Source organism: Leucopleurus acutus, assembly GCF_964270905.1.
Source record: "Leucopleurus acutus genome assembly, chromosome: 9".
Taxonomy (NCBI): Eukaryota; Metazoa; Chordata; class Mammalia; order Artiodactyla; family Delphinidae; genus Leucopleurus; species Leucopleurus acutus.
The window spans coordinates 60724060-60739255 of record NC_139144.1 but is presented as its reverse complement, the minus strand read 5'-3'; the positions used below and the strand labels follow the sequence as shown (position 1 = coordinate 60739255).

The following is a 15196-nucleotide window of genomic DNA, read 5'->3' as shown; positions in this document are numbered from 1 at the left end:
AGCTAGGAAACTATATTAAACACTCCTTCTCCTCTTCCTCTACTCTTCAACATTTTCAGTCTCCAAGTCTTTCATTTATTCAACAACTACCCATTATTTGCCTATTACAGCATAAGCATTATGGATACAAATAAAACTATTCTTCAATGGTTTTTCCCTAAGGCTTTCCTTGATAGATTCAATGGTAGGTGATTGGGGAAGGTATCCTTTATCAATTCATTCTAAGAATATTTGTACCTAATTTTCTTACCTTCAAAAACCCCTCCCACCTGTAAATCCTCTCAGTGCTACCAAATTATTTTCATAAAGACCCACTCTGGTTGGGTCCCTTTTCTCCTAGAAAATTCTTAACAGCAAATAGCACCCACATTCCAGTTTAAGTCCCCCCAAATCTGGCTTCAACCTATCTTTCACATCTATCTACTCCATCACAGATACTGAAGTCCTATTACTCAAGACTGTCACAGCTCCCAGATTATGCTCTCTACTTCTGACCTCCAAACCTGTAATGCTTTCCCATCTGTTTAGAAAGATGTTTCTTTCTTTTCCCAGCTCTGTTTATCCCCCCGTCCTGTTTGGTCTTTCACAGGTCTAGTTTCTCCATAATACCTAACTCCTAAATATTCCATTGGAAACAGCCCTAAAGTACTTGGACTTACAGCTTATGTAGAACTTCATCACATTTTGCCTTGTCTTGTGGTATTTGTGTCTAAGCAGCACAAAATAAGGGGAAAGGCACTAAACAAAAAGCCAAGCACCATCACCAGTTGTACAACCTTAAATATGTTGTTTAATCTCGATGTTAATTTTTACCATTAATGAAATAAAAGTATTATTTAGCTTCCCATGGGTTTGAAAGATGATTACCTAGGTTGTGAATGTGAAAGAGTTTTGAATATCATGATTACACTTCTAGCACTCCTTACTAGATTATAAACTCCTTAAGCATAGCATTGTACCTTACTTATATGATCACCCACATTATAGCTAACAGTGCTTTATATTTAATAGGCTTCAATAAATATTTACTAAATTATTTTTCCTAATCAATCTGCAAAAATAAAGTTTCATATAAATTCAGTATTCATACTTTTTAATAATAACAGAAGTTCCCAGGCAATAAAAACAATATTCACAGTGATCCCAGGAACAACAAAAACCTCATGAAATAAGTTTCAAAATTTCATTCTGACAGCAGATGAAGATAAAAAAGGATCAAGCAGTTAAATTACCTTAGCCTGTACCAATCCAAACAAAGTAATTCTTGGTGTCTTTAAGAATGTTATATTTTAAAATTAGATTATAGGTATAATCAGCTATGACAGAGCAAATTTAAATCATTTAGAATTTCCAGGCCTTTAGTCACACACACAAAAAAATGCCAATTATACACACATGCACATACCTTAAAATACTTAAGATTACATTTTATTACTTAGAGGGAAAATGTCTTTCCACTTATTAATTAGCTAGACAGCCTACTAATTTTTTTCTCCAACATTTTTACAAATATCATTTAGCATTCAGGCTTGCTTGTTGCCTAATGTTAAATTGGCAAAAATAATCTTCATTAATTAAGACTGTATTGCTTACTCTGCAGTATCTCATTTAGGATCACAAGTAACACATTTTGGTGATAAATTTTAAAACCTTTACATAAATTTTTAAAATTACTGATCCTATCTTATTACACTCCCCAAAAAAACCACCAAGGCCCTAGAATAATTTTACAAACACATTCATAATTAAGTGAACAAGGAATATGAAATGATGACTTTCATCTTAAAAACTAAGCATGATTTAAAGATATAATTTCAATAGCCATCTGAATCTGCAAAATGAAAGCCACAATGGCAATGCATATGGGTATCTATTTTCTCAGTTCATAGTTAATGAACTGTATTCAACATAACTAAATACATAGTACATTTTTATCTATACATGAAAATACTATCCCAATTACCCATGTTGAAACTTTACATTAGACTGACCAAATTATAGATAGCATTTTCAAAAGTATCAGGTACTATGCCTCAAGTTATAAGAATAGTAAACTTACTTTGTAATTCTCCTCTACTTCAGCTAGTTCTAGTTTCACATTTTCAGCAATTTTCACTTGTTCTTTCCATTTCAGCTCCATTTTTGCAAGTTCATCAGCATATTTATTGCATTTTGTTTTCTCATCCTAAATGAAATAAGTATAATTACCAAAAGATTTTAAATCCATATACAGCTAATATCTATACAAACATACTTGTGCTGAATGCTTATTATAACACTGTTGTAAAGGTATAAAAACTGAAATAACCAAAATGTCTGTCAGTGGAAGACTGGACAAATCATTTTATATCCATACGGTGGAACAGAATATATTTATTGAAAAAGAACAAAGTGATCTAAAAATTAACAAGGAAAAATGGCAAAATACATTAATTGAAAATATCAAGTTGCAAAAACAGAATATATAGTATAATCCCATTTCTGCTTTACAAGCTGTTTAACACAATTTTATATGATGTCTATGTAGTATATGTAGAAAAAATAAACCAAATTTATTTTTTTGGCCACATCACACAGCTAGTGGGATCTTAGTTCCCTGACCAAGGAATGAACCCGGGCCCTCGGCAGTGAAAGCTCGAAGTCCTAACCACTGGACTGCCAAGGAATTCCATAAATAAAATATTAATAGCCCTTTTATCTGGGGATCAGGATCAAAATGGTACTTTTTACCACCTTTATTTTTCATTTCTGTAACACCATAAGATTTCACAATAAGCACACATTACTTTTGCAAAGGACATAATAAAAATCACATATTTATAATGCTATTGTTTCCATATATTAATAATTAAAACTCTGGGATTTCCTGATAAAGACAATCTTTAGAAGGATTTCTTATACATTGCTCTTCTCTACAACCCAGAATGTTAAAAGAATGGAGTTTTGAAACATGACAAGGGACTTCTCCAGCGGTCCAGTGGTTAGGGCTCCACGCTTCCACTGCAGGGGGCACAGGTTTGATCCCTGGTCAAGGAACGAAGATCCCACAAGCCATGCAACAAGGCCAATAAAAAAATTTTTTTTAATTAAAAAAAAAAAGAAAAGAAAAAATATATGCTTTATGCTTTGAGCAATTCAATGGAGAAAAGTCTTTTCAACAAATAATGCTGGATCAATTAAATATCCTTACTATACATACCACACCTCACACCATACACAAAAATAAACTTAAAATGGTTAACAGGCCTAGAAGAATCTAAGACTACAAAACTTCTAGAAAACAAGAGAAAATCATTACAAGTTGGAGTAGTAAATGTTTTCTTAGAACATACAAAGAACACATAAACAATAAATTGATAATCTGTACTTCAGCAAAACTAAAATTTTTTCTAAAAACACCATTAAGGAAATAAAAAGGCAAGCCACAGACTGGGAGAAAATATTTACCCCACATATCTGACAAAGGACTTGTATCTGGAATAAAGAACACTTACAACTCAATAATAAGATGAACCCAATTTTTTAAATGGCAGAAGATGAACTCACAATAAAAAGGAATAAACTATACGAAGTGAGTCAGAAAGAGAAAAACAAATACCGTACACTAACACATATATATGGAATCTAAAAAAAAAATGGTCATGAAGAACCTAGGGGCAAGACGGGAATAAAGACACAGACCTACTAGAGAATGGACTTGAGGACACGAGGAGGGGGAAGGGTAAGCTGGGACAAACTGAGAGAGTGGCATGGACATATATACACTACCAAATGTAAAACAGATAGCTAGTGGGAAGCAGCCGCATAGCACAGGGAGATCAGCTCATAGCACAGGGAGATCAGCTCAGTGCTTTGTGACCACCTAGAGGTGTGGGATAGGGAGGGTAGGAGGGAGGGAGATGCAAGAGGGAAGAGATATGGGAACATATGTATATGTATAACTGATTCACTTTGTTATAAAGCAGAAACTAACACACCATTGTAAAGCAATTATACTCCAATAAAGATGTTAAAATTTCTTTAAATAAATAAAATTTATTAAAAACAAACAAAGGAATAAACTACCAATAACAAGCAACAACATAAACAAATCTCAAAATAACTGTGCTAAAAGGGGACAGGAAAAGAAGAACATACCATATGATTCCATTTATAGAAACGGGACAAAAGATAGGCTAATCTATAGTGGCAGAAAGCAAGCCAATGGTTTCCCAGGAGTGGTGAGAGAGGGAGGGATGAGTTGTAAATGAGTACAAAAAAGCTAATGGAGTAATGGAAATGTTCATTAGCTTGACACTGTGATAGTTCCACAAGTATATACATATATATATATATATATATATATATCAATCAAAACTGAACAAACTGCAGACCTTAAATATATGCAGTTTACTGAATTTCAACTGTACTACAACACAGTTGTAAAAAAAAAAAAATTACCTTGAGGAAGTTTCTAGCTTGAAAGAATACTCTATCTTCCTTTCAATAATACTATATAATGAGATTTTAAAAAATATTCATCCAAAATTGTTTCATACTTACTAAAAAATAGGTTAGTCCCTTATAAGCAACTACTTTGACCTCAGGGTAAAACTGTTCTAATCAACCCTCTACAGAAGGATCTTCTGAAGCAACAAAAATGTTCAGTTCAAAGTCTGATTAAAGGATTACATTAAACTAATATTATCAAGACAGTAACATAAAATATTTTAAGTTAATTACTATAATAATATATGAATTTCCTTATATGGCTCTAAAAATTATCCCTCTCCTCTCCACATGAACAGAGAAACAAACACACAAAAAAATATTTAATAGAACGAATGAAAAACATACACAAAACATCTTTTCCTCTCTTCCCCAAATCAGGTACAAATAAGAAGTATTTTCCCTTTGTCCTTTAAATACTCCAGGAGTGAATACTACTAGGAAGTTGCAAAACTTAAATGTTTGAATAATAGTTTAATATAATCAAAATAATACCATAAAGGCAACCACTCATTTGGGTACCATTCCTTTTTTTCCACTTTACAAATCTAGTCACTTTAGGATGTGGTGAAAGTCTTTGCTATTATTACAGTAAGTGTAAAAAACAATACTTCCCTTTTATGCAGTTCAAACATTTTTCATGTATCCTTATCAGAAGACAGACAATATCCAACAGCAACCTCAATTAATCACTTGTCCATTATCAAGAGAAGGACATCAGGGTAACAGAAAACAACAGTTTTAGGATCATGTTTTTTTTGGCCCATGCTGTGCAGCTTGTGGGATCTTAGTTCCCCAACCAGGGATCGAACCCAGGCCCACGGCAGTGAAAGTGCCGAATCCTAACCAGTGGACCACCAAGGAATTCCCAAGGATCATGATTTTACACACATGCCTACAAGAACAGGTACACAGAACAACCTCCACTTATCATCTCAAAAGTGAAACTAAATATCAGCATATGGGTATAAAAAAGAAACCCTGGGATACCCATCAATCAAAACAATAAAGATAAGCAAAGCCATTACATTTGATAAATCTTTATCTTACAAGAGAGCTAGCTTACCTGCAAGAGTTGTTTACATTTATTATACTTTTCTGCAGCAACTTCTTTGGTCATTTCAGAGACTTGTCCCTTAGTTAGATTGTCAAAATCTATCTCAGCTATAACAAGGAAGAAAATTAAAAGATTATTAAAAATTATTTTGATCCTTGTATTATCTTCTTGGTCAGAATAACTTGAGGGTCAGTATACTGTGAAATATAATAAATGGAATACTAAAGGAGAGAAACATCTATTTTAAAACATCTATTAATACTCTAAATAGAGGACAATATAAACATTAGATGAGAATTTTTTTTAATTTTAGTTTTTTCATTCAATAATTTGAAAAATCATTATTTTTTTAACTAGCTAAAAATAGTTCTAAAATGGCACAGAAATTGTTCTCTATATACTTAATAGATAGGATATATAGGAAAGCCATACTCTTTTGAGAATACATATTAAATCATTTTTCTAGTCCTTCGCTACTATTCAATAAGTCTTTAAGTCAATATAACACCTTTCTTGGTACTACACAGGATATATAGAAATGGAAGGCAGGATCCTGTTCTACAGCAGTTGAATCTAAGTATTTAATAGTATAGGAAACTTATAATACATTTAAAAAGTCTAAAACACCAAATGCCCCAAACACTACACAATTAAATATACTTTACATGCTCTAGTATTTATTTTTGTTATTGTCAAATCTTTAACATAAGGTGAAAAAAGACATTAGGACAACTGAAAACCTAGAGTTAATTTAAATTTTCATGTTGTTCATGTATTCACTATGTCTCTCTAATCTGTTCTGTAAGTTAATAAACTAATAAAATATTTAACTTATCCACCAACAGGTACACTAATGAGGAAAGTACCCTAATGATCCAAAGCAGCCAAAACAAAACAAAAACAAAAAAAAGGCAAGAAAGAGAGAAACATGAATAGAATTAAAGGGATTTTTAAGTTTTCCCCCACAGAATGGTACAATTAAAGTGCCATAAATGGTTCAGAATTCCAGTGTTAGAATATTAATTAAAAATTCAATTCTTGGCTCTCTTCCTATAGATCAAATACTATAAGCATTTGCACTTACAAACACTAGCTCATTTGATTAACCATGTTCACGAAGATAAATACTAGTTCACACTCACATTTTGTATATTCACCACATGCATGACTTACTTTTAGACCTTTACTTTCCCTTTGCTTTTAGACCTTTACTTTCCCTTTGCCTCAATCCCTCACTTAGAAGGATTTTTTTAAAAGCTCCCTAAAATTCTGACACACGGAACAGGCAGTATAAATGAGTATAAATACTTTTCAAGGCAGGACACTTTATACAAAAAGTCTAGAAGATTTTTACCTGTAGAAGGTGGTGGCTTTACATCAAGCGTAGAGGCAGTAGTAGCTGGGTCTGTGTTTATTGAGGCATCATTCACTTTCTGCTGACTCCCAATTTTCTTTGTGAAGACACTACTGTTATTAGCCTATTCAAAATGTTAACAATCAATGGTTAAATGAGTTACACTTCCCTCCTTCAGCAACCATGCATCATATAAATAAATCCTGAAAGTCCACAAAGCTGCTGCTGTCGTAAAGGCCAACAAACACTAAAGTTACACACATCACTTTACTAACTGACCTAAATGTTACAAAACAGAACATTTTATTTCTCCAACAAATAAAAATTCCAGATTTTAAAAAAATTATCACTACAATATTAGGCCAGTAATGTGAAATGAAGCAGAGAGGAATTATATTCAAAGGGTATAACATTATAAATTTGATTTGTAAACAAAAATATTGATAAAGGAATTATTTTACTCTGATGAATTCAATTATACTTACTGATTGGTCTGAAAGTTTGTTTATTTGTTTTTGGAGCCTCTGGCATTCCTTGAATTTTTCTTTGTAATGATCTGCTGCCATCTGAAGACGAAGTTTCAGATCTTCAACTTCTCTTCTCAGTTCGTGTTCCAGTGTATCAGTCTTTTCCTAAGAGAGAAATAAACTCTTCCTCTAAGAGAAACATAAAAATCTCATATCTCATAATGTAGTAGTAAATCCAACTTTCTTTTCGCTTTTTTCTTTCTGGCTCTTAGTTTTTATTTGTTTTGGAGTTTTGGCTACAGAGTCACATTAGGTCTCCTAACAAATCCAGCTTTATATTCCTAGGACTAAGGTTCATTAAAAAACAAACAAACAAAAACAAAACACTTGAAAAGAACATTCTATCTCCTGAGAAGCAAGCATATCCTGTTAAATAACTATAGTACCATTTTATGCAGCTAGTAAATAAATTCTAAACAAAGCAATATATACCTCATATCAGAAAGTTTAATTAACAATAATAGAGCATTTTTACTAACAATTAGGAATTTGCTTACAGAAGTTTTTCTTAAAGCCTGCATTAATTTCAACCCAAGAAGTTACAATGACTAAAACAAAATGAATGGCAATTTAAAATTCTGTGACCAGGAATCTGACCTCAATTATTTTAACATAACTCAATTCTCTTTCATAAGCTTATTGTGAGTTTTTGACCAAAATGGAAATTCAAAATTAACCCGCTTTACCTGGTCTTTTCTCACAGCACTTAGTTTAAGCTCTGCCACTGCATCAGCTAACTGCTTTTTCACTCTCTCATTTTCCAAGCGTGCAGTGTGCAGATCTGCCATCGTCTTATCCCGCACGTTTACAGCATCGCTAAGTTCTTTAGCCAGAAAGACAGCTTCCTGCCGAGTTGCCTGAACCTGTTCCTCTGCTTTACGAAGTTGCTCCTTGAAAAAAACTGTATCTTCCTGAAGAAAGGCAGATAAATATATTTGTAATTAAACCATTCACGTAAAAAACAGAAGCAGAAACAATATTTATTCCTATTTCAACAGATCTAAAATTTTAAATTAAATATTGCTTTTCTATTCATGACTTAGATGAAGTATGTATGTCTATAAAAAATTTAAGATGTGACTTTGTTTTAGAGACCCCCATATAACAACCCTACGCACCACTACTATCACTTTATACGTGACAAACGTGAAGTACAGAAAGTCAGGCAACATAACCAATGCTTAGCTAAATAGAGACCCGAATGGAAGCTTCTGTCCCCCAGAATCTCTCCAGCTACAACTGCTGACCCTCATTTTTTATGATAAGCAATAATTACAAAAACTTCTTTGTAACTCCAAAAATGTTGGTTAAAAAAATGTTTCCTATGAGCTAACCTATAACATATCCAATATAATATTAATATACCATTACATTAGCACCTCTTACCAAACCTAAAAGTATCTTTAAAAAGTTAAAATTGCCATGATAGGGCTTCCCTGGTGGCGCAGTGGTTAAGAATCTGCCTGCCATTGCAGGGGACACAGGTTCGAGCCCTGGTCTGGGAAGATCCCACATGCTGCGGAGCAACTAAGCCCGTGTGCCACAACTACTGAAGCCCGTGCGCCTGGAGCCCGTGCTCCACAACAAGAGAAGCCACAGCAAGGAGAAGCCCGCGCACCGCAACAAAGAGTAGCACTCGCTCGCTGCAACTAGAGAAAGCCCACGCACAGCAACAAAGACCCAACAAAGCCAAATAAATAAATTTATAAAAAATAAAATAAAAATTGCCATGATAAAATTATTTCCTTTAATATTAAACATACATTATAAGCTCAATAAATCTAGTTTATTTAACATTCGTATTTTTATCTCTGTATTAGAAATAATGTAAACTCAAAAAGTGCAACCCATTCACGGTTTTTAAACTGTTAGCTACTTAGAAGGAAATGTAAATGATTATTTATGTAATGCTGGGGTGAAGAAAATCTTTCTAAGTATAACACTAATAGAGCTAATATATAAATGTTATCAGCTTCTATATATCAGAAGGGAAAAAAGCAAAAAAGAGAACTAGAAGAAAATTATTTGTAATATATTCAAAAAATGTATAATACTCTGATATAAACAGATTTTCTAATCAATAAGAAATGGAAAAATTTTAAACCAAAAAAGAAAAAAAAGGGTTTCCCTGGTGGCGCAGTGGTTGAGAGTCCGCCTGCCGATGCAGCGGACACAGGTTCGTGCCCCGGTCCGGGAGGATCCCACATGCCGCGGAGCAGCTGGGCCTGTGAGCCATGGCCACTGAGCCTGTGTATCCGGAGCCTGTGCTCCGCAACGGGAGAGGCCACAACAGTGAGAGGCCCGCGTACCGCAAAAGAAAAGAAAAAAAAAAACCCAAAAAAGGAAAAATATGGAGAAAGGCATGAACGTGAAATTTCTTTAAAATAAACGGCTATTATACATAGAAAAAATATTTAACTAAAATATTCAAATAAAGAAGGTAAAACAAATACCATTCATCCTCTTTCAAGCTAACAAAGACTGAAAAAAAGTAATGCTCTAATATTTGGATGGTTTAGGAAAACTGGCACATTTACAAACATGTGGGCTCATATAATCTATAAGTGGTAACCATTCTTATCAGATTTTTGAAACAATCATCGACACCTTTAAAAAGCACATGGCTTTTGATCTATCAATTTAATTTTCATGAGTTTCTGATTAAAGGGTATGGACATAGGTTTAGTTTTGCAGGGTTAGTTTTGCAGGGATCCAGTAAAATATTAAGATTATGAAAAATTATTAAAAATCAAATGTCTAAATGGGAATTTATTGTAAACAAACTATGATATATCCTCCACACAATGAAAGCCTATGCAACCATTACTAGCAGCAGTATATGTCATACCCTGTTGATACATTAATTTTTTTGAAAGGCAATTTGAAAATAACTGAAAATGTAAACATTCAACCTGGCAATTGCACTTTGAGGAAGTTATTCTACAGATTTATACACATGCCTAGATATCTGTACAAGAATGTTTACTGCCATCATGCTTATAATACCTAAGGGTTGTACACTAAAACTAAAAACAATTGCATACTACACAGCTGTTAAATAAAGGAGAGATACTACAAAGCTGGGGGTTTTTTTGGCCTCGCGGCTTGCAGGATCTTAGTTCCAGGGATCGAACCCAGGCCCCCAGCAGTGGAAGCGTGGAGTCTTAACTACTGCATCACCAGGGAATTCCCTACAAAGCTGTTCTAATGAATGAGGAAGATCTGTGTGTGAACTCATACTGCAAGATGTCTAGACATTCCATAAATTTTTTAAAGGTTTTTGTAACACTATATTCTCATTTTTGTTAAAATATAAATATTGTATATACATTCACAGATTTCTAGTAAAATTACTATAATAATATATCTGGGAAATGATATTGGTTACTTTTACCTTGTACCCTCACATACTACTCAAATTTTTTTATAACCATAATTTTTGTATTGCTTGTATAATTTTTTAAAAAGTTTTAACAACCAGGCATCAATTTCTCCAGGTATTTCTATACCGATGCTTTCCTCACAGAAGTCTTGCTTAAGTAGCATCTTATTAAATAACAAATAAACAATCAAACATGCTTTTCACCTTCCTGTTTGCATCTGCTATATTCAATACCCTGAAAAGTAACTTGGGTCTTAATCATTAATTCTAAATATCATGCACATCTGATGTTTTACGTGTTACATTAACTATATCTGAGTGTATTTTATTAGCAAACTAGTAAAAACCACATAATACTCCATCCATAAAAGTTAATGAATAAATCAAGGTAAATCTAAACAATGTAGTATTACACAGCCATTTTTTAAAAAATTAGGAAGATCTCTATGAACTGCTAGGGAATGATTTCCAGTCTATACTGTTCACTGAAAAAAAAGTAAAGTGAAAAGGAGTATAAATAGCATGGCACTTTTAAGAAAGAAGGGGATAGAGAAGGGTGTGTGCATGCACACACATACACCAAGCTTATTTTTGCAAAAACAAACATAAGAAAAAACTGGAAACTAGTGAAAATGTTTACCTATGGGTACAGGTAAGAAAGGAGTTTTTTAGGGAAGAGTAAATTTTTTTGTTTCATTTTGACTGTGAATGATACAACTATTTTACATATTCAAAAAATAAAATTAAAGAAAAAGGTTAGGAGAAAACAAAAAAACTGAACTGTACTACAAATTCATAACATAAATATGTTAAAAAAATTAATTCAAGTAACCTTTGAACATGGTACTCTGTACATCCTTAGTGAAATACTCTAAGATAAAAGAGCTGGAAAAGATCTTAATTTTATTCAGTAGACATACTGTTAGAAGTGGCATTGATATAATAATTCTGAAACTACTGGTATGTACAGCTGGTTAGAAAACATGAATAGATACAACGTTTTGGAAACAAGGGTTCTCACACTGGGAGAAGAGATACATAAATATGTAATGGAGGAAGATAAGGAATAACCCTAGGAGATACTGAATTTGAACTGGAGATACCAATATAAATTTAAGACTTAAAGTGTCTGTCTATTGAAAGTGCAAAGTAGCAAAAGGATCCAGTGGCTTGGCTTCAAAACACCCTTCACTAATGAAAAAAAATCAGGCTCTTTGGAGAAATGGGTAATAGCAGATCTGGAGCCGAAACTAAAACTGTAATACACAGTTCTACCACAAAACAAGGAAGCATTCAAAGCATTAGGGGGACATATCAGAAAGACACAAGAGCAGGTTTGAGAAGGTTCCCCCCTAGCTAAATATACGACAATTTGAGTATGAAAAAGAATAATGATGATGTATAACAGGGGTACCCAACTCCCGGCCACAGACCATTAGCAGTCCACGGCCCGTTAGGAACTGGGCCACACAGCAGGAGGTGAGCGGCAGGCAAGCAAGCGAAGCTTCATCTGTATTTACAGCCGCTCCCCAGCACTCACATTACCACCTGAGCTCTGCCTCCTGTCAGATCAGCATAGGCATTAGATTCTCATAGGAGCGCGAACCTACTGTGAACTGCGCATGCGAGGGATCTAGGTTGCATGCTCCTTATGAGCATCTAATGCCTGGTGATCTGAGGTGGAGCTGAGGCGCTGACGGTAGCTCTGGGGAGCAGCTGCAAATACAGATTATCATTAGCAGAGAGGCTTGACTGCACAGACACCACAGTAAATCAACTGCTTGCAGACTCATATCAAAACCCTATCAATGAGTGGCAAGTGACAATGAAGCTGCATCTTACAGAGTAGACTGGACATAAGCAACACACTTCGGGTGTCACTGTCTCCCGTCATCCCCAGATGGGAGCATCTAGTTGCAGGAAAACAAGCTCAGGGCTTCCACTGATTCTGCATTATGATGAGTTGTATAATTATTTCATTATATATTACAGTGTAATAATAATAGAAATAAAGTGCACAATAAATGTAATGTGCTTGAATCAGCCCAAACCATCCCACCCCCACCCCCACCCCCCTGAGAAAAAAACTGTCTTCCACGAAACCGGTCCCTGGTGCCAAAAAGGTTGGGGACCGTTGATGTATAATATACTGAACAAAAAAGAATCAGTCTATAGTGATATAAAAAAAGGGGAGAGGGCAACAGGGAACCGCCTCATTATAATAAAAGAATACCTACTAATAAACATAAAAGGAATGACAGAATTTTTAAAATCACCGTTTTGTAATCATTAATTCAATAACTGATGCAGGAAAGGATCATGAAGGGATAAAAAACACTGGGTCAAAGAGTATTGGGGAGTAGGATGTTCACATGATCTCAAAGTATTACCCCACAGATTACTCAATTATCACAAAGAGAGAAAGGCACCAATATATGGAGAGACAACCAGACATAACTTTAAACACATGATTAAACCTAATATCAGCAAGAATGGAATTGATATTACATGACTTTTGATGTGATTGCACCAGAATATACAAAACATCATCTACGCCTTTTCTTGCCAAAAATCTTCGACCTGAATCTAGTCATGAAACAACAGACAAATCTAGATTATGGAATATTCTCTCAGACAAGCCTGAATTCTTAAAAAATATCAATGTTATAAAAGACAAACAGTATAGGGACACTGTTCTAGATTAGAGCAGACCAAGAACACAATAATAATTATTAATGTGCGATCTCTGACTACCAGGGATCAAGCAATTTTAAAGGTTATGCAAAAATACACGTGGGACAATTTGAATGTGGACTAAAACTATATACGAACATGAATATTATATCAATATAAAATTCCTTAGATGTCATAATGGTATTATGGTTATACAGAAGAATGTACTTGTTAATAAGAGAAACATGCTAAAGTATTTAGGGTGAAATGTCATAATGCCTGCAACTGACTTTCAAATGGCTGGGGTGAGGAGGAGAAGGCATATAAATGGGGGAGATAAAGATAGCAAAATATTTAAGGATATATATGTATTCATTTTTCTGTTCTTTCAACTCTTCCATAAGTTTGAACTTTTTCCAAAAAAGCTGGGGGAGGAAAGATTAAAAATAAAAACGACCATACTGTATACGTTTAATAGAGATAATATTTTACAATCTTCAAATACATATTGCAAACGTACTTACCTTAGTTGAGGTTGTAAGCAAGAAAGCCCTCTGTAGATTCTCCTTTTCAGCCAAACAGAACTTCAGTCTGCTAATCTCTTCTTTGAAATGAGTAATCATGTTTTCTTTGTTCCCATCTAAATTCTTTAAAGTCTGGACCTCTGACACAAGCTTGGTATTTTCTATTTCTGTATTCTTCAAATGTACCTGAAACAGTGCTTGAAAATGTCAAGAATATTCTTTCTAACTCTATAACCTAAGTTACTCAAAGTTTAAAATATTACTATTTATCTCTAACCCAAATATGATCCAAGAGAAGGGAAGATTCACTAGATGAGAAGTCAGGAGACCCAAATTCTGCCAAATGACTGGCCAAGTACGTGGGCGCAGAACACAGCTTTTCTGAATTGGGTGTTGTTGCTGTTTTAGTTTTCCAAAGAGATTAATTCTAAGGTCTAACACTACCTGATCTCTAAAGTCTTTTCCTTTGATGATTTTAAGTTAGTTCTCTTTAAAATTACAAATGAATTTGGTTGTTCTTTTGGGGAAACATTATGTTACAGGCATATTCATATATAAAGACCAGATTCTGGAAAACTAAAGGAATACATTCAAGAACATCTTAAGCAATTCAATTTTTTACTTATGAAAAAATACTATGTCATTTACTTCCTGTGTGCCTAAAAATATATTTGTTGATTAATTAACCCAACTATATTGATTCTTCCAGGGACTTTGGCTGCTGTTGTTCATAGCATATACACAAATCAAATTCCATAACTGAAATTATAAAGAGTACAAGTATCTGGTTTCCACTATAAAGAGTACCTTGCTTTGGTTAAGAGCATCAAAGAGAAATGAATTAACATACTTCTTGCACTTTACTCTTAATGTATGCAATGCTGAAGACTAATTCCTGTTCACAATGAAAGAATATAACTCCAGATAATCTAAAGGTATCAGCAGCCAAGACCTTTGCAGCATCAATTTAAAAACACTACCCAATTTTCATAATCATCAGCTCATGAAAGCATTTTTTACCAATCCCTCTAAATTCTGTTAGGCCAGGGATGGGTCACATGATCCAACAGGGGTTAGAGGAGAGAGGCAAAGGAAACTATTTGGTTACTCATGAGAACAATTTGAAAGGGAAAGTATGTTTCTGAGATTAACAGTATAGTAGGTCTTACCACACTCGGTAAGTGGAATCTC

At 34.0% G+C, this 15196-nt stretch overlaps 1 protein-coding gene across 2 annotated transcripts in view; it reads right to left on the bottom strand.

Annotated features, from left to right (window-relative positions):
* The window catches only part of TAX1BP1 (Tax1 binding protein 1), an 88700-nt gene that overhangs the window by 24469 nt on the left and 49035 nt on the right, over positions 1-15196 (bottom strand). For both annotated transcript variants that reach the window (XM_082846105.1, XM_082846104.1), the window contains exons 8-13: positions 14006-14191; positions 8113-8337; positions 7385-7531; positions 6900-7023; positions 5555-5652; positions 2060-2185 (exon numbers count right to left, since the gene is read on the bottom strand). In XM_082846105.1, coding sequence (XP_082702231.1) covers positions 2060-2185; positions 5555-5652; positions 6900-7023; positions 7385-7531; positions 8113-8337; positions 14006-14191 — 906 coding nt within the window. The remainder of the gene's footprint in view (positions 1-2059; positions 2186-5554; positions 5653-6899; positions 7024-7384; positions 7532-8112; positions 8338-14005; positions 14192-15196) is intronic.